General features: G+C 46.6%; 4 protein-coding genes across 5 annotated transcripts in view; 2 read left to right on the forward strand and 2 right to left on the reverse strand.

The window, feature by feature from the left end:
• Positions 1-4,887: 4,887 nt before the first annotated feature.
• On the reverse strand, positions 4,888-6,580 carry LOC139448535 (uncharacterized). Of its 2 annotated transcripts, XM_071230094.1 has the most exons (3): positions 5,689-6,580; positions 5,358-5,590; positions 4,888-4,991 (listed from the first exon to the last, which is right to left on the reverse strand). In XM_071230094.1, the coding sequence occupies exons 1-3, from the start codon at positions 6,156-6,158 to the stop codon at positions 4,981-4,983; spliced, it is 714 nt and encodes a 237-aa protein (XP_071086195.1). In that variant the 5' UTR covers positions 6,159-6,580; the 3' UTR covers positions 4,888-4,980. The 2 variants fall into 2 exon arrangements, with proteins under 2 accessions (XP_071086195.1, XP_071086194.1); XM_071230093.1 differs by having other exon boundaries at positions 4,888-5,590.
• Positions 6,581-6,658: 78 nt separating this feature from the next.
• Positions 6,659-10,927, reverse strand: LOC139448693 (uncharacterized). Its single transcript, XM_071230244.1, has 2 exons — positions 7,786-10,927; positions 6,659-7,014 (listed from the first exon to the last, which is right to left on the reverse strand). The coding sequence occupies exons 1-2, from the start codon at positions 10,925-10,927 to the stop codon at positions 6,659-6,661; spliced, it is 3,498 nt and encodes a 1,165-aa protein (XP_071086345.1).
• Positions 10,928-14,561: 3,634 nt separating this feature from the next.
• LOC139448695 (GRIP and coiled-coil domain-containing protein 2-like) lies at positions 14,562-19,914 on the forward strand. The gene is made up of 5 exons (XM_071230245.1): positions 14,562-14,663; positions 15,794-15,853; positions 17,151-17,235; positions 17,826-17,911; positions 19,891-19,914. Exons 1-5 carry the CDS (start codon positions 14,658-14,660, stop codon positions 19,912-19,914), a joined length of 261 nt encoding a protein of 86 aa, XP_071086346.1. The 5' UTR covers positions 14,562-14,657.
• A 553-nt stretch (positions 19,915-20,467) lies between these two features.
• Positions 20,468-24,185, forward strand: part of LOC139448529 (GRIP and coiled-coil domain-containing protein 2-like) — a 43,856-nt gene continuing 40,138 nt past the window's right edge. The window contains exons 1-2 of the mRNA XM_071230084.1: positions 20,468-20,571; positions 22,055-22,138. Coding sequence (XP_071086185.1) covers positions 20,473-20,571; positions 22,055-22,138 — 183 coding nt within the window. The 5' untranslated portion in view covers positions 20,468-20,472. The remainder of the gene's footprint in view (positions 20,572-22,054; positions 22,139-24,185) is intronic.

Below are 24,185 nucleotides of genomic sequence, written 5' to 3' on the forward strand. Positions count from 1 at the left end.
TGCCACCACAGTTATTTTTGGAAAGGTTTACGACTGACCATATTTCCCAGATGAATTAACCTTTTTGTTTGTTTGATCGGCTTTGTTCGAGATTGCAGACGACCGGAAAATCAACCAACTTCTCCCTTACATTCTTACCATACCAATTACATGATAGTTGTATTGAAACAGAAATTCAAATTGACAAGCAAAAAAAATAATTCAGCTGGGATAAGAGTATTTAGGGGTTGCTTATATAGTAATTTTGAAATTTTGAGATTTGGAATGAATGCCGAGAGTGGGTGGAGGACGGCTTTAATTAGGTATATGCCTAAGGCTAGGAATTTTTCTAATTTATTTTGTGGATTTAGGATTGGTTCTAGTGTAAGTGCGGTTTTAAGATTTAGGGTGGTCTGTGGTGTTGTTCGGTGTGTTTGGTAGTGTGTGCAGTGAATGAGTACGTGTTCTGGTGTTTCTTGTCGTTTGCAATGTGGGCAGTTTCCTGTTGTGTGTAGATTAGCTATTTTACGGTGATTATTTAGGTTGGTGTGGCCTGTTTGTAGTTTAGTAATTATTCTGTCAATTTTTTGGGATGGGTGTAGTATTTTTTGTTTAGTTAGGTTTTTTTTAGTACTTTCCTGATTTGGCTATTTGAGTTTTTGTATATATTTTGACATTTTTTGTTGATTTTTGTTTAGTGACACTTTTGATTTCTGATTTTGAGCTGGGTAAGTTTAAACTTATTCCTGGGAGTTTAAGGGATAATTTTGCTGCTTTATCTGCGTTTTCATTTCCAATGAGTTCAACTCCAAGAATGGTTTTAAAATAGCCACAGATCACAGTGGGGAGTTTTGACTGTTGGCAGCAATAGCATCGAGAGCTCTGCGTGGAGCTTGGAGACAGGACTTTTATAGTCAATTAACTCCCTTGCCTCGGGAAGATGAGAGCTACATTTTGCTGATTACCCCCAGGGGTACGTTAATTGCCGCTTTTAACATCATTTTAGGGCTGTTGGGTAGCCTAGTGCGTAAAGCGTTTGCTCGTCACGTCACAGAACCGGGTATCGATTCCCCACATGGATACAATGTGTGAAGCCCATTTCTGGTGTCCAGCCGTGATATTGCTGGAATATTGCTAAAGGCGGTGTAAAATAATATTCGCTCTTTAAACATGTAATTTCAGTTCGTGTTTGTTTCATGATTAAAGAAAAACAAATGGTGCGGGCCGAATATCGCACGCGAGCACGGACAGGGTGACGACAGACCAAGGGTTATCAATATATATTATAGTCGAGGCCAATATAAGATGCGACCCTAGGCCAAGCGGACGTAGTAGTAGTAGTAGTAGTAGTAGTAGTAGTAGTAGTAGTAGTGGTAGTAGTAGTAATTATGGCAGAAGTAGTAGTAGTAATTATTGTAGAAGTAGTAGTAGTAATTATGGTAGTAGTAGTAGTAGTAGTAGTAGTAATTATGGTAGTAGTAGTAGTAGTAGTAGTAGTAGTAGTAGTAGTAATAGTAGTAATTATGGTATTTTTTAATATTTTTTTGTTTAACGCAACATTCACCAATATTCCAGCTATATGGCGGCGGTCTGTAAATAATCGAGTCTGGGCCTCGCAATTGGGACAGCGAGTCTGACCACCCGATCCCGTCAGTCGCCTCTTACGACAAGCATAGTCGCCTTTTACGGCAAGAATGGGTTGCTGAAGATCTATTCTACCCCGGATCTCCACGGGTCTGGCTTTGAGGGGGTATAATGTAAAGGTTGTGATATGTGAGACGGCAAAATGAAATCGACAAAAGTATTCATAACAATTAATTAAATCAAGCGACAAAACCCCTTTCCCTATCCAATAGAAGTCTCATCATAAAGCAAGGGCGATCCAGTGGGTAAAATCATGAGCATCGATCCACGTAATTGGGATCAATGCATGTATCAACCAAGTCAGCGAGCCTGACGACCCGATCCCGTTAGTCGCCTCTAACGACAAGCATGGTAGTAGTAGTAGTAGTAGTAGTAGTAAGTAGTTGTGTACTGGGGTATGGAACACCTCAGGATTATGGAACCACTCAGGATTATGGAACCGGAAGTGACGTCACATCCTCTGTGACGTCACTTCCGGTCACGTGACCTGCGCAGTGCATGATGGGACTCTGCGCGTGCGCCTCCAAGATGGCGTCGCTTCCGTTTCCGGTGGCGTGCGCCTCCAAGAGGGCGTGGCTTCCGTGTCCGGTGGCGTGCGCCTCCAAGAGGGGCGTCGCTTCCGTGTCCGGAGGCGCGCGCCTCCAAGAGGGGCGTCGCTTCCGTGTCCGGAGGCGCGCGCCTCCAAGAGGGTGGCGCTTCCGTGTCCGGTGGCGCGCGCCTCCAGGGGGTGGCGGTGGTGGAGGGAGGGAGGGAGGGAGGGAGGGTGGTGGTGGTGAAGGGAGGGAGGGAGGGAGGAAGGAAAGGAGGAGGAGACGGGTTCATGGTGTGGGTGGGTGGGTGGGTGGGAGGGTCGTCAAAGCAAAGGAGGAAAGTTGTCTTTCGGGAGAGATGGGTGGCCCTGAAAAGGGCCGTTGGAAAACAAACTGGAAACTGGAAACTGGAAACGACAGGAAACGTCAGGAACACTGGAACACTGGAACACTGGAAAAACTGCAAACGATGGGACACTGGTAAAAAACAGTGGGGTAGCATGGCCCCATGCGTTAGTCACTTTGTTCAGATGATCTCTCTTCTTCACCCTCTACTTCCATCTCATCCTCGGACTGAAGGTGTCGTCGGCGCTTTGAAGCGTGCTTTCTTGAGAAGCTTCTGGCCCGTTTTCTTTTCTCTACAAGAGGTGTGATGTCCGCACGGAGTTGTGCGAGGCATTCTTTTAGGTCGAGGACATCGACGTGCACGTCTTCGATGAGATGAACCACTTGTGTCACGGGTGTCACGGGTGTCACGGGTGCCACGGGTGTCGACGTGGACGGTGTTGCTGACGTTTTCTTTCGACTGGGTTCTGGGCAATCTGCAGCGAAATGACCCAGGGCTTGACAGTTGTAACAGTGGTCCAGGCGATGAGAAGTCTTCTTTCGACTGGGTTCTGGGCAATCTGCAGCGAAATGACCCATGGCTTCACAGTTGTAACAGGGACCCAGGTTCCGATTCTCCTGCTTCTCTTGACTGTTCATCTTCGGACAGACATAGTGACGGTGACCTTGAGTGCCACACTCGAGGCATGTCACTTCAGGGCAGTACAGGTAACTGTGACTGTCGGTCTGGCACTTCATACAACTGTATCGAGCTGGCATGATGGGTTTCATAGAATGCAGTGTGTGTGTGTGTGTGTGAGTGGCTTCGCTCTTGTTTTGTTTTTTTATAGGAGAGTCACTGACACCCACCCTCCTGATTGGTTCCCCAGGCCGCGCCCCCGATTGGTTCGTTTCGGGGCCTGGTCTGCACCTCGGTTTTCCAAAACGGACCGACCCCTGTGTTTCTTTTCCATAGGAAATGGATTTTACCATGGGAGAGAAAGCACAACCCCGGTTCGACCATTCAGAGTCCCGCATGACCCGAGCACGGTCTCTGATTGGTCGACAACCCAGGCTTCGGATTGGTCCAATTTCGATCCGGTTTTTTTTTTATCGGGGTGTGCATTTCGATCCTGTTTTGTTTTTCTTCATCCTACAGACCACAGAACACGACTATGAGTTTTTAAAAAAAATTTAATCCCCTCGCTCACATGAACCAACACCACAAAACAAAAAGTCACAGGATGAGGGGGCCGTCCCTGTGACTTTTGTGAACACTGGGGGTATGAACGTCTGTACACTTTGAAAAAAGAAACGTTGTCACTTGGGGTGAACAAGACACTCGACTCTTCTCTTCCGTGCTTCTTGGGACACCAAACGTCTGTATTTTTCGTTCACTTCTCCATCAGGACAAAACACACACAAGTATTCGCAGGGCACTTTGGCGTGCTTCAGATGTTCTTTCCAGGGTTGGTCTGTGGCTTCCCATTGGCGGAGTGACACACCGCAGCAATAACAGGTCACACAGTCACCTTGTCCTGGATAGAAATAGCCAGCCATGGCCATGTCATACGGGGTCTGGGTCATCTGTTGAGGCCACGTTTTAAAAGATCTCAGACGTTCTTGAAATGAATCATAGTGAGGATGAGAAGGATGACACAGGGTGTAAGAAGGAAAAGGTCCCTCCAGAATGTCACTGAGTCGCCATGTGTCGTCCCTAAAGAGGGAACGTTTTCTCGCTTCTTGTTCTCTCGCCTTTTCAGACACCCACTCGGAATCGGTGACGACATCTCGGGAGGATGACATGGCATTCATAGAACGTCTTTGCTCCATGATGACGGTGACTTCACTGAAAGAAGGTCTGAGGGTTCGCCTGCTTTTATGAAACTCTACACCCTACTCCCTTCCACGGAAGGTCATGACCTTAGCTTCCACCTCCTCCTTCACCTCCTCCACCTCATCACGTGACGTCATCCTGTGTTTGGGTTGACGGACACACGGCATGATTCGTGACACGATCCATGACATGACATGGTACACGGGGAGGGGGGTGTGGGGATCGATGCGTACTGGAATGACCGACACCAGGCAGCTGATCTTTCAAGCATGGCCTTTCTCTTTTATCTATTTTTTATTTTAATTTTACACTTGGGTGTGCACTGACATGACAGATGCACAGACAGACAGACGGACAGACAACGTCAACGACATCTCAACTCAACCTCTACCCTCGGTTCGGCACTCTATTGGAGTTGAGATCAATCAAGACACAAAGAGTCAGTTCAATCAATCACTGTTTAATCATGAAAAAAAACCAATCACAACCAGATACAATGGAAATACGAAAAGTCAATGGAGGAGGGAGTGCTTTGCATGTCCCTACAACAACCACAACCACAACAACAACAATAACGCGACAACGTTTTCCTCTTCCATCTTCAAGCCCATAAGAGGTGGTCCTCCCTCAACCCTGTGAGAGGTCCATCCGTTCAACACGTACAGTCTATGGTCTCCCTGAAACAGACATGACACATCACTTGATCACGGTTGCAGCTTACGTGTTGACAAGTTCTTCGAGTGAAGAGGAGGATCACCATAAGATGTGATCCTCAGCAGATGTGATAGGCATGTCATCATGTGTCATTATGCGGTCATAGGTCAACATACTACAAGTACAGTCTATGAGCTCCAGACCACAGGTATGACACATCACTTGCCCGCTGTTGCAACTGATGTATCTTAACATGTTGTTGTGTCGGCAAATACGACATCCGCGTTGTAGGGGAGTGAGTTGAGCTTCTCCATAAGGATCCAGGTCAACGTCGTTGTCATCCACATCATCATCATCATCTTCATCATCGTCGCAAACCAGGGGCGTACCTGAGGAGTAGACATGAACATCTTCCGGGGATGTTGGTGACCAAGAAGCCTCAAGCAGGGGGAGCGTGTCCAGATCCATGGAAGGGAGAGTGGCCAGCTTGAGCGCTTCATGATCCTCACGGTCACCCGTCGCCATCGTCACAGCAGGGGCATTCGGTGAATAGGTGGGCTCCCGAGGGGTTTGTTCCCACCACTGTTCTAGCACGGCCTGGGTTGAACTGACATCAGGGGTCCTGTCAATCATAGGACAGAGTCCATTTATCATAGGAATAGGTCATGAATATGAATCACATCAAGAATGACTGAGACAAAGAAGAGCAAGGGTACTTACAGCTGTTCTTGAGGAGAGATCTTCAGAGATAATTTCTTCCGTGATCGTCTTTTTGCAGGCGTTGCAGGTTTCAAAAAGGATGTCCCCATCGTTTCGATGTCTGTGGTCGCTGCAGCCGTTGTTGCTGTTGCTGATGTGGTGGTGGTGATGGTGGTGGGTGTTGCTGCTGCTGTGGGGATCACAACGACTGTGGGCTTGCTTGTCTTTTTCTTCTGGATCTTCTTTATCGTCTTCTTCGATGTGCCTTTCTCGGGTTCAGTCAGCTTCCTCATCTTTGAACGTATCTGTTCGCACATCAGGTTGTCGCCCTTCGCACGTAACTTGGCGTACGCGTCGTCGGTCTTCATCTTTAAACACAGCAAGTCGTACACTTCACCCCACAGTTCAGCAGTCATGTCACCGTTCCCATCTCCACTGCTTCCTTGGCCACTCATGTCGCTTCGTGTCTTGTCATTCAATCGTTTCGACATGATGTTGTCCGGATGTTCTGTTCGTTGTTGTTTCTTTCCAAGTCTTCACGGAGGTGTGTCAACACTTGATGGTACTCTCTCCAAACACGTGTTTCTTCCAGATAAAACGCCAACAACCAACACAACGTGAGGAACATCAATCAGAGGGGGGCGATGTGGTTGCTTGGTCCGTTCAGTGAAAAGTGATGACCGGAGAGCATCGGGCGTATTAAAAGCCACGGAGGTCCTGCTTTCTGATTGGTCCGTTCCGGTGTCTGGTCTGAGTCTCCATTTTTCCAAACTGGACCGACCCTTGTGTTTCTTTTCCATAGGGTTAGGCTTGTAGCGTGAGAGAGAAAGCACAACCTCGGTTCGACCAATCAGAGCCCACCATGGCTCGAGCACGGTCTCTGATTGGTCGACAACCCAGGCTTCGGATTGGTCCGATTTCGATCCGTTTTTTTTTTTTCTGTAAGGGGTGTATGTCGATTCAGTTTCGATCCCCTTGTCATGCAAAAAAATTATAGAAAGTCGTCTCTGTACCCAAAGGGGAGCGTGTCTACAGGTAGGCCTGTGGTTTCGTCGTAGACGACACGTCGCTTGTCGTACACGGTACGATAGTCTTTTCGGGTGGGACGGGTCACGAGTGCGTTTTCGTGCCGAGGTCCTTTTCGAATGATCTGATGAGGGTAATCCAAACTGATTTTCTCTTCCTCCTCTTTCCCAGACCGTTGTCCCAGTATCAGTCCTTTCATGGTGTCAAAGTTGAGATGGCGTTGGTTTCGGTAATTCAAAGTGAACCCTCGCACTTTGCAGGTCGTGCGCGTTCCATCGGGTCTGGGGTTCATTAACTCATAGCCATAGTTTTTGGGACCTCCTGACACAAACGTCTTGATGGTGTTTCCGTCCAGTTCATCCGTAAACTCACCCAACGAATGACCCAGCTCTGGATTCGCGTCGTGGGGTCGATGAATGTAAATGACGCTGTCCGTGTCAAAGTACAAGACCCTGCGGCCCACCAGGGCAAGGGTCTCGTACAGCTTGAGACGTGCTTGGGCGGTGACCCAAGCAGCGATGGCGACATTGAAATGAGAATGAGGGGTTTGGAATTCTTTCCGCTGGGTATAGGTCACTTCCACCATGTGTTCGTTGACAACGGTCACATCCTCGATGGTATTGCGGTCATCCCTCCACAAGGCAAAGTACTGTGCAGGATCGTTCATATAGACGTTCTGACTGTAGTCTACCCGTTGCCCAAACTTGCCCCAGAGCGAATTCAGTTGCATCTTGGCAATCGTGCGGCGTCCTGGATTTTTTTCGATGCGGTCCTTGTCCAACCGAATGCCTTCTTTGTCGTAGATCTCCTGGATGTAAGCGTCGTGATCCGTACATCCTTCGGGGTATCCGCTGGCTTCGAGCTTCTCCTTGAAATGTCGATCGATGTAAGTGTCAAAGAGTCCCACTTGCTGGGTGTCGGGGTCATGCTGTGCAAAGGTGTCAAAATGCCAAACGTCGTAGATCTGAAGCACCCGGTAGTCATACTTCTTCACGGCTTCCTGGAGTTCTACGGTGGCGTACGTCCCCACCCATGACCTCTCTTCGTCCGTGTGCTCGCAGGGGGAGTCTGACCGGGTATCGGCACACGTACGGCACAAAGGACAGAGCAGTTTGCCACCCGATCTGTAAGGCAGTAGCGGATGATAGAGTCGTTTCGGGGGTAGGACACGGCATTGGATCAGGCCTTTCAGTTCAAACAACGTGTCCACAGGGGGTTGATGGAGAAGGGTCGGGTGTCCCGTGGGAAACGCTCCGGTCTTACAAATGTAGGGATAAAGGGAACAAATATCGATGTACTTGATGGTTTCACCTTCTTGGGCTTCGTAGCATAATCGCGTGGCATTGGTGCGTCCTCCATAGAAGGCGTCGCGAGGGTTGAGCGGTCCGGGGACGTGACGACAGTGGGGTCCCTGCAAGAAAGCACGTAGAGCGGAGTCCTCCCGTTGCATTTTCGTAAACTCGTGCTCCCACAGGGCGACGATCCGTTTCACCTCAGGGTGTTGACTCAAGAGACTCAAGCGGTAGTGGGTGTCATTGTAACGGGCTCCCAACGACGTGCCCAGGACGGGATGCGGTTCTCCACGTTGGGTCTTGTGACAGGTCTTGCACCCATGCCAGAAACAGCCCAGGAATTCGTAGATGGTGCCTGTCGCTGGATCGTACCCATCCACGCTGTACCGATGTTGGCCCTCTCCACAGGTGAACTCTTTTTCACCGCCATTCCTGGCGTGCTGGAGGTGCAGATGGGGGTCCCTTTCCATCAGAGAGTGGAGCCAGTGCATACAGGCCTGGGAATAGTTTCTCTTGGGTTGGTAGCCTTGAGGTGGAAGAATGGCGATGGTATTGGGTTTCAGGTCGTGTTTTCGGAAGGATTTCATGGTGAAAGCAGCAGCTGTCATCACTTCCACAAAGGGATCCATGCCCACCGAGTGGATGGCGTTCTGTCGGAAGTCGGCGCATCCCCGTCTCAAAATGTCCACATCACTCTGGCAGTAAGCTAAAAGTTCTTCTTGTAAGTCGAACAAGACTCCTTCTTGCACTTTTTGGGTATGCCACTGGAGGAAGGCTGAGCGTTCCGCGGGAGACATGCCATCGGGATCGTACGTGACGGCTGGTGGATAGGGACCTCTGTAGGTCTGGTTGACTCCCGTATTGAAAAAGTGTGGAAAGTACCCTTTCTTCATTTCTTTCAGCCCAAAGCTCTTGGGAAAGGCTTTCAGGGGGTAAGGGATGAAATTTAAGCTGTCTTCGAAACACAGCCGTCCCAGGGTCATCTGCAAAATGTGTTGGCCATGTCGAATCTTGGTGGGGAGTGTCACCAGGAGGGGGGACAGGCCCTTCAGGATTAAGTGTAAATCATAGGATCGTGCATTGTGGGCCATCACATAAATGCGATCCTCCTTCGGGACTGTATGGCAGGAGGTGTTCTTGTTCTTTGGCTTCTTTGTATTCTTCACTTCCATGGCCTCTTCCACTTCCTCCACCTCTTCCGTCTCCTCCGCCTCCTGCTGGGGTGATGCATGCCGTTGACGTTTGGTAGCGTCCTTTCTTGAGGGGGTGCCATCCCGTTTTCTTTTTTTCCCCAGGGGGGCTGTTGTGCCCTTGCGTGTGCTGTCCTCCTCTTCCTCCGGGTTGGGCTTCTTCTTCTTGGGTATTTCACACAACGTGGTCAACCACACACACACATCATGTCGCGTGGTGGGCCCTCGAAACACGATCTCACGGCTGGGACCATACCCTTCTTCTCTCCATGGGCAGTGTTCGCACAAGTTCTTGCTCACTTCACTGATGCATCGTCCACATCCTAGTTGCACCACGCACAAATTTGGAATGTGTTCCCCCGTGTCTTGCATGCATTCAAAATCGTAGAAGACGTATTGGACGTCGTCTCGTACGTGATGTTGTTCCTCTTCCCCCTCCTTCTCCGTTTCCTCTCCCCCCTCCCCCTCCCCCTCCCCCTCCTCCCCCTCCTCCCCCTCCTCGTTTTCTTCACGGAGAGGCGTCATGTAACAGCGATGATCTGGGGTCATGGGTTCTCGGCACACCAAGCAGGGATGTTCTTCGTCGAAGCACTCGTGGTGAACCATGGGGGTCTCCAAGACGCGGACCAGCTGAAAACAGTTCGGGCACCTGTGAATCGATTGACAGGCGCTGGGTTTTCCCTCTGACGGTGACTGGAGATGTCGGGTGTAACACGTTGGATTGGGGAACCAACCTTGACATGTCAAGCAAGGGATCCCGAGCTCTTCCTGGGGTCCACAATAGCTAGAGTAGAAGCAGCGGTGACAGCGGTATTCCTTGGTGCAGGGATGTTTTTCGGGATGGTCGTAACGTTTGTCGCAACGTTCGCAGTAATGGTCAGACCCGTAAAAAGCGGACATGGAAGTGATGACATCGTAGTGCTGATCATGATGGTATAGATGCAGCACCGTGGCGTGAGGTGGAGCCTCATCACACTTGTACAACAGTCTCTGACCCACCTCTTGACTGTAGACTTTCAGTTGATAATGCAGGTGGGTCAAGGCCCGTCCCACGCGTGCGAGGTCGTCCAGCCCCCGACAGGGACCTTCAGGCAGGCCAAGGCGTCGAAACAAGGCCCGTGCCCGTAGGCCTTGAACGTCGACGCGATTCGTTCTCATCAGTCTCACTAACTGGGCTTTCCATGCTGGGGTCAGAGGATGGGGTTTGTGGGCATAATGCTGTGCCACCACCAGGGCCCGTGCCAAACAGGATTGATCTTCGTTCTTGATCCGTACGATGCACCTTTTGCGTGTTAAAAAAGCTTCGAGTCCAATCACGTTTTTCAGCCGGGGAGCACCACTGCCCGATCCTAACCTGTCGGGATCTGCGACGTGTACTAAAGTCACATCCATGGTGTCATCGATGTTCAGGTCTTTGTTGGACTGTTGGACTTTTTCCACGGCCTGCAAAATATCTGGCCCATGGAGATCTTCAAAACGTCGAAAGGGAATCCGTATGGGGGTGTTCAAAGCGGGATGATCGATACCTAGACCAATACGATCTCCCTTCTGACCTGACATCTGTTCATAAAAGTCATCGATCACCCTGTCAAATAAAGCTGGCAGTTCCAGGGGGACGCGTTCCGGTGGTACGGTGTCCAAGTAGTCTGGGTTGAAAGTCAAACGATAGGTATGATTAGCAGTTCTTAACCGTCTGGAGCGGGTGGTATCTTTCCTCTCCAAACGATAGGGCGTACTTTGGTTGCTCGTCATGATAACGATGTGTGTCTGATGAACGCCTGTACTCTAAGAGGGTCTGAACGTCTGATGGATGGACAACCCTTCCCCAAAACAGGATCGAAATCGGACCAATCCGAAGCCTGGATTGTCGACCAATCAGAAGACAGCCTCGACCAATCAGAAGGCAGCACCCGACCCGAGTTGTGCTTTCTCTCCCATGGTAAAATCCATTTCCTATGGAAAAGAAACACAGGGGTCGGGTCGTTTTGGAAAACCGAGGTGCAGGCCAGGCCCCGAAACGAACCAATCGGTGCGTTGCGTTTTGGACCAACCAGGAAGCACCCCATTTCGATCCGGTTCTTCCCCCATAAAACAAGAGTGGATTCGAATGGGTCAGTGTCACTTGTAAAATTGATGTGATAAAATCAAGAATGGCTGAAACAAAGAAGAGTGGTACGACGACGACGACGCGTGGCGAAGATGTGGGAATGGATGGTACAGATACTCGTGCATGTTGGAGTAAGAGTCATGCCGAGGAGGCGGTGTCACTGCTCAGTCAAACACCATCGCACTATTATCTGCGCTTTGAAAGAAGGCTCGCTTCGTTTGAGACGTGGCCCACGCAAATGTATCAGACTGCTGAGGAGATGGCTCATGCGGGTTTTGTCTACACTCAGGGTGCCGATGGTGTGTGCTGTTTCCAATGTGGTGTGCGGCTGAGACAATGGGCACCCCACGACAATCCTTGGGCGGCACATCACAAGTGGTCCCCAGACTGCGATTACCTCAAGCTAACCGGGCTGGTGAAACACCAGAAGCAACTACAACTACACTATCTCTGCGAAGAGAAACAGAGGTACACGAATGACGTAGCAGAGCCGGCTGCCTAGGAGGACGACGTTTCCCGTGTCCTGCGTTCCCGTTCAAGTTCCCGTTCCAGTTCCCCGTTCAAGTTCCCGTTCCAGTTCCCGTTCAAGTTCCCGTTTGTCTACAGTTGTTGTTGTGGATGGTTCAATCTGTTTCCGCTTCCTGTTTCCAACAAACTTTTCTTTTTTTTTTGGACCCACAAGTGGTGTCACGGTGGTCACCCCGATGACATACCCAGATGGCAGCAAGTACCCCTTCGACGATCCTTGTCTTGTCATAAGCTTGGACATGATCATTCTTCTTGGACAGCAGCAGAAAAGTTTTCTTCTTTCCCAAAACGGCCCTTTTCAGGGCCACCCATCTCACCCAAAAGACAACTTTCTACCTTTGCTTTGCCAAACAATGACAATCCAAAACAAAGAACCCACACCCTCCCCTAGGCCTCTTGGAGGCACACGTCTAAAAATAAAATAAATAGATATAAATATAAATAGATCAATAGAGACACGTGGTACACTACGTGTGCATGGAGACACGAGTCAAACATCACGTGTGCATGAAAACACGTGTCACAGTACGTCTGTCGACTTACACGGGTGTCAACACCTCGGTATCCTTAAATAATCATAATAATAATAATTTGAAGACACACACACACACAGGACACCACGTGTACATGACGTTCACATCGCGACACTACGTTTTGCCTGACCACACGCTATTCTATACATCAACGTCAACGTCTGTTTGAAGACATACACACATACCCACACACACACATGCACACATGACATTCCGATTGGCATGGGAGTGACACACACGTACATCACGTAGGCATTCCCACGTTCATGTCTACCGATGAAGGTCCACCTTCCTTTAGCATTCAGACGACCGTCTACCTCAAAAAAAAATACCAAGGCTACCCAAGAAGAAAAAAACCGGATCGAAATGGGACCAATCCGAAGCCTGGGTTGTCGACCAATCAGAAGCGGTGCTCGGACCAGGTGGGGCTCTGATTGGCCGAACCGGGGTTGTGCTTTCTCTCCCATGGTAAAATCCATTTCCTATGGAAAAGAAACACAGGGGTCGGTCCGTTTTGGAAAACCGAGGTGCTGACCAGGCCCCGGAACGAACCAATCGGAGCTGCGGTCTGGCGAACCAACCAGGAGGGTGGGTGTCAGTACCTCTCCTATAAAACAACAGTGGATTCGAGTGGGTCAGTGTCACTTGTAAAATTGATTCATCATGATGAGCAGCAGCAACAGCAACAGCAACAACTACCACATGAAAGAAAACTGGGATTTAGAAATCGCCACAGTGAAACAACCTTTGCCCGGGTGGAAAGAAGCATCACCACCACCACCACCATGGTCTCCAGCATGGCAATGCGACAGATGCCAAGGGGGCCTGCCTGTGTACGCCCTTGGCACAAGGGCACGGGATGGGACTTTCGAATGTGTGTACTGTAAGACCATCCTCAAGGACACCTACGTGCGTCGGTTAACGCACACCAGTAGGTGTCCTGTCAGACGTCAAATGAAAGTCCACCCGTGCCTTTGCACCATGGCGTGCACATGCATGTAAATATCAAAACGGCCCTTTTCAGGGCCACCCATCTCTCCCGAAAGACAACTTTCCTCCTTTGCTTTGACGACCCTCCCACCCACCCACCCACCCACACCATGAACCCGTCTCCTCCTCCTTTCCTTCCTCCCTCCCTCCCTCCCTTCACCACCACCACCCTCCCTCCCTCCCTCCCTCCCTCCCTCCCTCCCTCCCTCCACCACCGCCACCCCCTGGAGGCGCGCGCCACCGGACACGGAAGCGCCACCCTCTTGGAGGCGCGCGCCTCCGGACACGGAAGCGACGCCCCTCTTGGAGGCGCGCGCCTCCGGACACGGAAGCGACGCCCCTCTTGGAGGCGCACGCCACCGGACACGGAAGCCACGCCCTCTTGGAGGCGCACGCCACCGGAAACGGAAGCGACGCCATCTTGGAGGCGCACGCGCAGAGTCCCATCATGCACTGCGCAGGTCACGTGACCGGAAGTGACGTCACAGAGGATGTGACGTCACTTCCGGTTCCATAATCCTGAGTGGTTCCATAATCCTGAGGTGTTCCATACCCCAGTACACAACTACTGTAGTAGTAGACACATGGGACTGTAATAATGTCTTTAGCATCTATTATTTCTTTATCCTTCAGTGCCTCCCTTTAGAAAAATACACTGATACGACCGCCGTCTTAAAAAACCGCAATGGTCGAATGACGCCAACAATTTTCATATAAGACGTCGTTTCTAGTGTGACGCCATTCCGATCGTACGTCACAATAAGATTCGAACGTCATTAACAATCCCTCCGGATGACGTAAACAATACATTGGTACGCGCAAAGTGATATTTGCACTAATGCACATATAGAGAATCTCACCCGAGTGTCTTTTGATATCAAATATATCAACGAGGCTTGCCGAGGTGTTTTTTCACTTTTATCAACGAGTGTGTTCTCTTCGGTTCCATCACTGTACGATACAAACGTTGAGCTAGTTTTTTCAGAGAAACAAAACAATATATTTTGAAGCGAAATAAAACATAAATGCATGATCATTTTTATCACATATGAAATGTTTTCGTTAATATGAACCATTCGTTCACCGCTTTTTATCGTGGTTGTTTAGTGGATGTTTATAGCACAGTATTTTTGATTATCTCCCTTCTATCAACTATTCCATTTATCCACACTTCTGAAAGCAGCCTATATTTTCTGTACTGGATTATCGAGTATATGAAGACACGACTCACTTCCGGGCTTTTCGGAGATTTGTGTTGATGTGTGATATTAACAATGTTTTATGTGTGATATCAACTTTGGATTAGTTATCTTGTTGTGAAAAAATGGCTGTAAGTATGGCTATATTTAGCGATCTTTTAGTTATCATCTAATTAATGAAACGAAGACTGTCTGGTTGCGAGAAAGTTGTTGACTTAGATCGTTTTGTTAATTTTCGTAATTCTCACACACGCATATTATCATGTAGACTACTTATCTGCAACGTGATGACAGGGGTTGTCAACATGGCCAATACTTTAAAAAAATTTAAGTTGTATGCATGCAGTCTGCAGTGCAGTGTACTGACTCGATATACGTTTCACGCAGCCCGCAGTGCAGTGCAGTGTACATGTTTTTACATGGTTTTAGCATACGATAGTTAGTGACAGGCTTCACAGTTTTGGGCTGGGACGAATCCAAATTTACCCCCCTATTACCCGACCCTACCAACCGAATCCGGGTACCCGCTGTAGGTCACAAAAGAGGTACAAAATGTCCGATTGGTAATAGTTTGACGGCAAGGTAGAAAATGTCCGATTGGGAATAGTTTGACAGTAATCCTGGACAAAATGTATTTACATACACATATTAAATCATCATGTCATGCATACACTGAAGTTGACTGAAGTTGACTGAAGTTTTATCTTTATTCAAACATATAAAAGTGCAAAGTCAGAAAGAAATGCGGGCATTAGTGACTTGGAGTGTAACCATATGCATGATGATATAGTTCTAGATCATTTTTGTCATTAAACAATACATCACATGACTAACCGCGGGTCTGGGTAGTCCTGTTGGTGCCTGGTTCCTTCTCAGTACTCACCAGAACCGAGCACCTGAGTTAACCGTCCCAGCCCTCTCACAGTTACAGCAACATATAGACATAGTTGACTCTATTCAAAGGTAAATAGGAAGCCAATATAGAATATATTTGCCACTATTTTTATTGAAGTATCCATGCCATACTCACTCACTCACTCACTTGTCAACCATAGCATCACTCACTCACTCACTCACTCACACACTCCAGATTTTTCTGTAATGTAATGTGATCATTGTAAAAATTTTATGATATTTACAATATGGAAACACTCAAGGGTGATTATCTCTCTGACTCTGTTGTGTGTTATCTCTATAACTCTGTTGTGTGTTATCTCTATAACTCTGTTGTGTGTTATCTCTATAACTCTGTTGTGTGTAGGAGGCTGAGGGGGCGGACAGCAAGATGGAGGAAGCAGGGACGAAGAGTCCAGCGTCAAAGGTGGGACAGTTTGCAAAATTAGTAACTCAGTGTTTTAACCATCAAATATGTCCATGTGGGGATTCTGGGCCAGAATTGGCCCCCAGTGACCAATGCTTGTCGTATAGGTCAACTCGGTGAATTAGGCAGTTGTATGTCATTGTGATCCAATGTGGTGGGGCAGGGCCCTTGCTTTTAGTCACCTTTTTGGTCTCCAAACTTCACATATGTTGACTGGAATATTTGCTGAGTGCTGCAACTTGAAGGTTCAGTTCTTTGGATGATCAGTTATTTGATGTCCAGCGTTGATGTATCAGATCAGCTCATTAGATGATCAGTTATTTGATGTCCAGCGTTCATGGATCAGCTCAGCTCATTAGTTGATCAGTTATTTGATGTCAAATGTTGTTGAATCAGATCAACTCATTGGTTGATCATGTGTTTTATGTACAGAATTGATGTATCAGATCAGCTGATTGGTTGATCAGTTATTTGATGTCCAGCATTGATGTATCAGATCAGCCGATTGATTGGTCAGTTATTTGATGTCCAGCATTGATGTATCAGATCAGCTGATTGGTTGGTCAGTTATTTGAAGTCCAGCATTGATGTATCAGATCAGCCGATTGGTTGTTAAGTTATTTGATGTCCAACATTGATGTATCAGATCAGCTGATTGGTTGATCAGTTATTTGATGTCCAGCATTGATGTATCAGATCAGCTGATTGGTTGGTCAGTTATCTGATGTCCAGGATTGATGTATCAGATCAGTTCATTGGTTGATCAGTTATTTGATGTCTAAAGTTGATGTATCAGCTCATTGGTTGATCATGTTTCTCATGTTTATTGTCAATTAGTGTGATTTGTGTAGGTCACCCATGTTTTGCAAGGTATCTATCAAAGGACTCCGTCTTTCCGTCATGTTTTGTTTGCAGGGCATTGGTCCCAAACAGTTCAATATTTGTTCATGAAGCTTGTTACACATCTGACATGGACTGATCTGGTGCCTTTTTCTATTCAGGATTTGTTTTTAAATTGTGTTGTCATGGCAACAAGTTGGACTTAAAAGGTTCACATGAGCATGATGAGGGTAAGGTTTCTTTTCCTGAGTAAAATCCTTAACTCTTTACATCAGGCAAGTGCTGAACTGGTGTCTTCTGCTGTTCAAATGTTTTGACTTTTTTAGATTTTGTATTTCTTAGGCATTAACAAGTTTGACTTGTGGAGATGAGGGTTTCATTTTGCAGAACATATATGATTATTATTTGATATATGATGCTGATTGTTTCTTCATTATTTTTGTTGCCCTGCCTGCAGTTGGACACCTTGTCACGGGAAGATCTCGTCAAGTTTGTCAAAAAGCAAATGGTGATGTTTCAAAAGACAAAGGCCAAAGTTGAAGGTAAAGAACATGAGAATGGCTTGTAGTCTTGTCTTATCTTCATTGTAACGTGTTTGTACTCTTCATTGATGATGAGGGGTGGTTGGGTAGCCTAGTGGTTAAAGCGTTCACTCGTCATGCTGAAGACCCAGGTTCGAATCCCGACATGGGTACATTGTGTGAAGCCCATTTCTGTTGTCCCCCGCCGTGATATTGCTGGATTGATGCTTAAAGCGACGTAAAACCAAACTCACTCACTCACTCATTGATGATGATGATGTCAATGATGATGATGATGATGACGACAACAGTGATGATGGTGATGACGACAGTGATGATGATGATGATGATGATGATGATGATGATGATGATGATGAACACCAAAATCAACAATAGTTATGGCAGTGCCTCAGGTTGCCAGATTGCCTATTGGAGCAGGGCCTAAAATACAATGAATACGGTATATTTTACAGCGGCATTTAGAAGCTGACTTCCACATTCGAACTTTTGAAATGTTTAATCTGTCAATGCAGCGTATCGGTACTTATGCCACTATTGATTTAAAACAGGTGATAAATACTGTCTTCACTCATCCTGTATTATTTGAGCAGATCTGACAAAGAAGCTGCACTCTGCTGAGGGCAAACTGAGACAGGAGACTGCTGGCACTCATGAAGAACTCGTCAGTGAGATTCAGGTAAGTTCAGGGGGCACGGGTGGCCCAGTTGTCTAAGGCATTGCAAATCGCTGTGCAGAGTTGCATCCCTTGGTCACACCACCAACCTGTGATTGTGGGTTCTAATCCCAGTTCGCCCCGATTATGTTTCTTAGTTTGTTAGCACCCTACCCATGATATAACTGGAATAATGTTCAAAGCAGCGTTAAACCCAACTCACTCACTCACTCACTCACCCTGGTTTGTAAACTGCTGTGTAGATTTCGGTCATTTGCAAGGTTTTGCAAAGCATGTGTATTGCCAACTCAAGCATCAACAGGTATATTCCAAATCTTTTCATGTTTTTATTCAAGGTGTTCACATGATTTGATGCACTTCGCGATGTAAGACACGTTTTATCAGCTTATAGATTTTGATTATATATCATATTGTCTTGACTGGGAGGGGGCAGTGGCCCAGTCGTCTAAGGCGCCGCCATTCGCTGTGCAGAGTTGCGTCCCCTGGACACGCCAGAAACCTATGATTGTGGGTTCGAATCCCAGTTCGCCCCGATTATGTTTCTAGGTTTGTCAGCACCATACCCATGCTCGTGGGTTTCACCGAAGTGGTAAACGTCTGAGACCTGCATCACTTCGGGCTTTCCTCCCACATTAAGCTGACATGCCGCGATATAACTGGAATACTGTTAAAAGTGGCGTCAAACCCAACTCACTCACTCACTCTTGACTGGGTGCTACCATTTTGTGTGAAGCAAATGCAAGTTACATGAGAGGTGTAATCTGATTGGTCAATAGAGGACATAGAGGGACATAACTCGTAATAGCCACTGATGGCGCTATGATTGAGCCCAAAAATTCCAGCTTAGTTTGGCACTGGTGGAAACTGGACTTTTACCGTCAGTTAACTCCATTGCCTCTGGAAGACATGATTTTATGCGTGCATTGAGCAAGAGAAATATCTGAAGGAAACAGACACGGATGTAATAATGGCTTTATTATCCTTACTGTGATGCTAAGAAATAGTATCTTCTGTCTTGAAAACAATGTCCTGGGCTAAGTGGGTCAACATGAGTCAAGAATAATGTAATTATTAATTATGATGTCAAACATTACATCAACAATGCTGTCTGTATTTCATCAACAAAGGTATTTGAATTAACTCATGAAGTGAGTCTCCTCATGTGAAGTTCCAGGTTAGAAAAGGTCTTCAGCAACCCAAGCTTGTCGTAAGAGGCGACTAATGGGATTGGATGGTCAGACTCACAGTCTTGGTTGATGCATGTCATCGTATGTCAATTGCTTAGATTGATGTTCGTGATGTCAATCACTGATTTGTCTGGTCCAATCTTGATTAGTCACATACCGCTTTCATATAGCTGGAATATTGCTGATGTGGTGTTAAACAACAAACAAACAAACAAACAAACAAACAAACCAAATCATTACACATGTGCTCAGTAATGATTTCCGTATTCGACGTAATAAGCGCCCTGCTCTAATAAGTGCCCACGGCGATATTTGCTAATATATTGACTAGTGAACAATCCCAATTAGCACCCCTTCGGATTGATGAATGTACGCAAGACGTATTTATACGCGTATAATACGCACTCGTGTGTTATATGCACCCTTAATTACAGGCAATTAAATTCTGGAAAAATATATATGTCGTATATAAACATTTCAGGCTGTCAGCATAAACCACGAAATATATCTTTCAACTCTGTTGTTTTTTCACCAGAATAATAATCTAATAAGAGCCCCCTTTTTCTAATTTTGAGAGCGCCCTGGGCGCTTATTACGTAGAATACGGTAATATTTACTTACTTATATTAAACTCAGGGATTTATCTAGACCTGCACAAAGACTGATATTCGACCCCAAGTCTGCAGCAAATGTCAGTAAAAGTTTCCAAATTGGAACTAAAACTTACCCAAGTGATGTTGATACAGTTCTAACTAATGTTATTTTGAGAGGTAACTTGTGTATCACTGTCAACAGGAACAATACAGGAAGGGGCAATAAAGCTAACTTTTACATTTTCACACTGAATGCAATGTTAAAATACATGTTCTGAATTTAGGAAAATAAAACCATTTAAAAAAGTCCCAATTTTGAACAAAATAATTACTAATTATTTCGAATCCTAGATAAATTTCTGTAAACCTTATTGATAATGAAATAGTGTATAATAGGATGGCCTGAGGCTTGGTTCCGGCTGAATTACGTATGTTATTCATTCACCTGAAGCAATACAGTAATTATTTCGAATCCTAGATAAATTTCTGTGAACCGTATTGATAATGAAATAGTGTATAAAACGAAGGGCTGAGGCTTGGTTCCGGCTGAATTACGTATGTTATTCATTCACCTGAAGCGATACAGTAGTTTTTTTACCAACAGAAAATGAGTTTGATGAAAGTATAACCCATACATAAGCTGACCCCTTTCTACAGAATCTTTTTTCTGGTCCTTAAAAGTCAGCTTATCTAGAGTCATATACAGTAAGCCTATTACCACTTCCGCTTGTTACAGTCTACTGGGGCACAGGTTTACACATTCAGCTGATTGTTTCAGGGCTTAATGGCTCAGCTGGCTGAGTGTGAGACCGAGAGATCTGAGGCCGTTGCAGCCTACAACGCAGTACAACAAACTCAGGAACAGTCGGCTAACACGATCGAGGTAAGCCAGGGGACAGGGATAGTAGAGCTGGGACGAGTCCAAGTTTACTACCCGGGTACCTGTCCCCTTATTACCCAACCCTACCCGGGTACCCACTGTAGGTTTGAAGAGAACAAAATGGCTGCTTGAGAATTGTTTTACTGCATCCCTGGCTAAAACTATTTAGATACATGTGTGAAACGATCGGATCATTCGTTCACTGAAGTTGACTGAAGCTTTATCATTACTCAAACATATACAAGTCAAAATGAATGTGTACATCGTCAGAAAGAAATGTGACCATTATCAACTTGTAGTGTAACCACTGAGCTATAGTGAGTTTTTGTCATTAAATGATATATTACGTGACTGACCACGGGTTCAGGGTAGTCCCGTGGGTCCCTGGGTCCTACTCTTGATTCACCCGACCCCTTACCCATCCCAGCCCTAGATAGCAGTTTTACAAATTAGGAGTCCCTGTTTCTTGAGGTTTTTGAGTTTTTTGTTGTGGTATTTACTACATGGATATTCTAACTTTGTATTTGTATCATCAGGGTGACTCTCATTGCTGATTGAACACTGTATAGGCACATGGGCCAATTTGACATTAGTAGTAGGAGTACTTGTTCATGGAACGTAGCTTACTGTCATCTATCCAGATATACTAAACCATTTAAGTTGGGGATCATTAAACAATGATCAGTTAAATATTTTGGTGGATATTGTTTTCACTTTTAAAAAATATCCCTATAAATATTTGTGATCTTTTTTGTTCAGTATACGTAAGAAGCATTCAAGGTTTTTGTTTCAAAGAAGGACAGGTTTTTAAAAGAACTCTGCACAGGCTTAGGAAGGTATTGAATTTTGAAAATACATGTTTTAACTTAGCAGTGTTTAGCGTCAGGTAAGTATAAAAACATTGCATTTAATCAGAAATGCGCATTTAAATGCCAACCGTGAGACGTACACAGGGAGCTGGTTCTAAACAGTGCTCCGATGTTAGAATTGTTACAATATTTAGTGTCTTAAACATGTTAAAAGACAAAAACACATGATTGGGTGATCACTTAAAGCAAAAGTGGTATCACACAGGATTGCAGTGGTGCATAACCACATGACAGTGGTAGATAAATTGTCATTGTTATATCATTCTGAAGGACCTCGATACAAGGCTGTAGACATTACAGTTGCATTATTCTGAAGGACCACGATACAAGGCTGTAGACATTACAGCTGCATTATTCTGAAGGACCACGATACAAGGCTGTAGACATTACAGTTGCATTATTCTGAAGGACCTCGATACAAGGCTGTAGACATGACCAGCTGATGACAGTTGTAGATAATTTGTCATTGTTATATTATTCTGAAGGACCTCGATACAAGGCTGTAGATGTTACAGTTGTAGATAAATTGTCCTTGATATATTATTCTGAAGGACCTCAAGAAGAGGCTGTAGACATGACTGTTGTAGATAAATTATCATTGATATATTATTTTGTAGGACCTCGAGACGCAGCTTTCAACAATGAAAGAGGAGAAGGAACAGATTTGTGCCAAGTATGTGGCCTTTGAGAAAAGAAACAAGGTGAGATAGATGCCAGATTCCATTTTCTGGATTTTTTATATTAATTTTTCACAATTTTTATGTCCTTGTTGTCACCAGCCCATGCTCTCTACAACATAGCACCAGGTGGCGCCACAGTCACATGTCCAGTGTATATCTGTCGTAGATCTTGTCCTCGTCACCACCCCATGCTCTCTACAACATAGCACCAGGTGGCGCCACAGTCACATGTCCAGTGTATATGTGTCGCAGATCTTGTCCTCGTCACCACCCCATGCTCTCTACAACATAGCACCAGGTGGCGCCACAGTCACATGTCCAGTGTATATGTGTCGTAGATCTTGTCCTCGTCACCACCCCATGCTCTCTACAACATAGCACCAGGTGGCGCCACAGTCACATGTCCAGTGTATATGTGTCGTAGATCTTGTCCTCGTCACCACCCCATGCTCTCTACAACATAGCACCAGGTGGCGCCACAGTCACATGTCCAGTGTATATGTGTCGTAGATCTTGTCCTCGTCACCACCCCATGCTCTCTACAACATAGCACCAGGTGGCGCCACAGTCACATGTCCAGTGTATATGTGTCGTAGATCTTGTCCTCGTCACCACCCCATGCTCTCTACAACATAGCACCAGGTGGCGCCACAGTCACATGTCCAGTGTATATGTGTCGTAGATCTTGTCCTCGTCACCACCCCATGCTCTCTACAACATAGCACCAGGTGGCGCCACAGTCACATGTCCAGTGTATATGTGTCGTAGATCTTGTCCTCGTCACCACCCCATGCTCTCTACAACATAGCACCAGGTGGCGCCACAGTCACATGTCCAGTGTATATGTGTCGCAGATCTTGTCCTCATCTCCACCCCATGCTCTCTACAACATAGCACCAGGTGGCGCCACAGTCACATGTCCAGTGTATATCTGTCGTAGATCTTGTCCTCGTCACCACCCCATGCTCTCTACAACATAGCACCAGGTGGCGCCACAGTCACATGTCCAGTGTATATGTGTCGTAGATCTTGTCCTCATCTCCACCCCATGCTCTCTACAACATAGCACCAGGTGGCGCCACAGTCACATGTCCAGTGTATATGTGTCGTAGATCTTGTCCTCGTTGTCACCACGCCATGCTCTCTACAACATAGCACCAGGTGGCGCCACAGTCACATGTCCAGTGTATATGTGTCGTAGATCTTGTCCTCATCTCCACCCCATGCTCTCTACAACATAGCACCAGGTGGCGCCACAGTCACATGTCCAGTGTATATGTGTCGTAGATCTTGTCCTCGTTGTCACCACGCCATGCTCGCTACAACATAGCACCAGGTGGCGCCACAGTCACATGTCCAGTGTATATGTGTCGTAGATCTTGTCCTCGTTTTCACCACGCCATGCTCGCTACAACATAGCACCAGGTGGCGCCACAGTCACATGTCCAGTGTATATGTGTCGTAGATCTTGTCCTCGTTGTCACCACGCCATGCTCTCTACAACATAGCACCAGGTGGCGCCACAGTCACATGTCCAGTGTATATGTGTCGTAGATCTTGTCCTCGTTGTCACCACCCCATGCTCTCTACAACATAGCACCAGGTGGCGCCACACTCACATGTCCAGTGTATATCTGTCGTAGATCTTGTCCTCGTTGTCACCACCCCATGCTCTCTACAACATAGCACCAGGTGGCGCCACAGTCACATGTCCAGTGTGGCATCTGCCCAGAGAGCTTAAAGGTTGGTGGTTTCATCCCCAGCCACGTCATACCAAAGGATGTTAAAAGATGGCACTTGTTGTTACCCTGTCTGGCGCTCCATATTAAGGGTCTAAAACAAGGACTGGTCGGCTCGGAGTCAGTATGCTGTGTCTTGAGTGGGGTATCCATGTTAAACTATGGAATGCTATCTCAGAGGCTAGCCCTAGGAACTGGTACAGACTGGTATAAGCAGCGACACACCAGTGTCCATGCACATCAAAATACAGATGAAATAATTGTGAGAAAACCCATCATTAATGATGCCTCTGACTGATTTACTACATCTCAGTGTGGCATCCTCACAT

The sequence above is a fragment of the Haliotis cracherodii genome, unplaced genomic scaffold, assembly GCF_022045235.1.
Source record: "Haliotis cracherodii isolate W230 unplaced genomic scaffold, xgHalCrac1.p SCAF_7, whole genome shotgun sequence".
Lineage (NCBI taxonomy): Eukaryota > Metazoa > Mollusca > Gastropoda > Lepetellida > Haliotidae > Haliotis > Haliotis cracherodii.

Bases quoted from the DNA above. Each gene is read 5' to 3' on its own strand.
- LOC139448695 (XM_071230245.1), top strand. The intron at 15,854-17,150 runs GTGGGACAGTTT...CCCTGCCTGCAG, and splicing joins CGAAGAGTCCAGCGTCAAAG to TTGGACACCTTGTCACGGGA. The intron at 17,236-17,825 runs GTAAAGAACATG...TTATTTGAGCAG, and splicing joins GACAAAGGCCAAAGTTGAAG to ATCTGACAAAGAAGCTGCAC.
- LOC139448535 (XM_071230093.1), bottom strand. From the start codon at position 6,158: ATGTCGAAACGATTGAATGACAAGACACGAAGCGACATGAGTGGCCAA. The intron at 5,591-5,688 runs GTAAGTACCCTT...TATGATTGACAG, and splicing joins ATCTCTCCTCAAGAACAGCT to GACCCCTGATGTCAGTTCAA.
- LOC139448693 (XM_071230244.1), bottom strand. From the start codon at position 10,927: ATGACGAGCAACCAAAGTACGCCCTATCGTTTGGAGAGGAAAGATACC. The intron at 7,015-7,785 runs GTACGTGTGCCG...CGTTTGTGTCAG, and splicing joins ACTGCTCTGTCCTTTGTGCC to GAGGTCCCAAAAACTATGGC.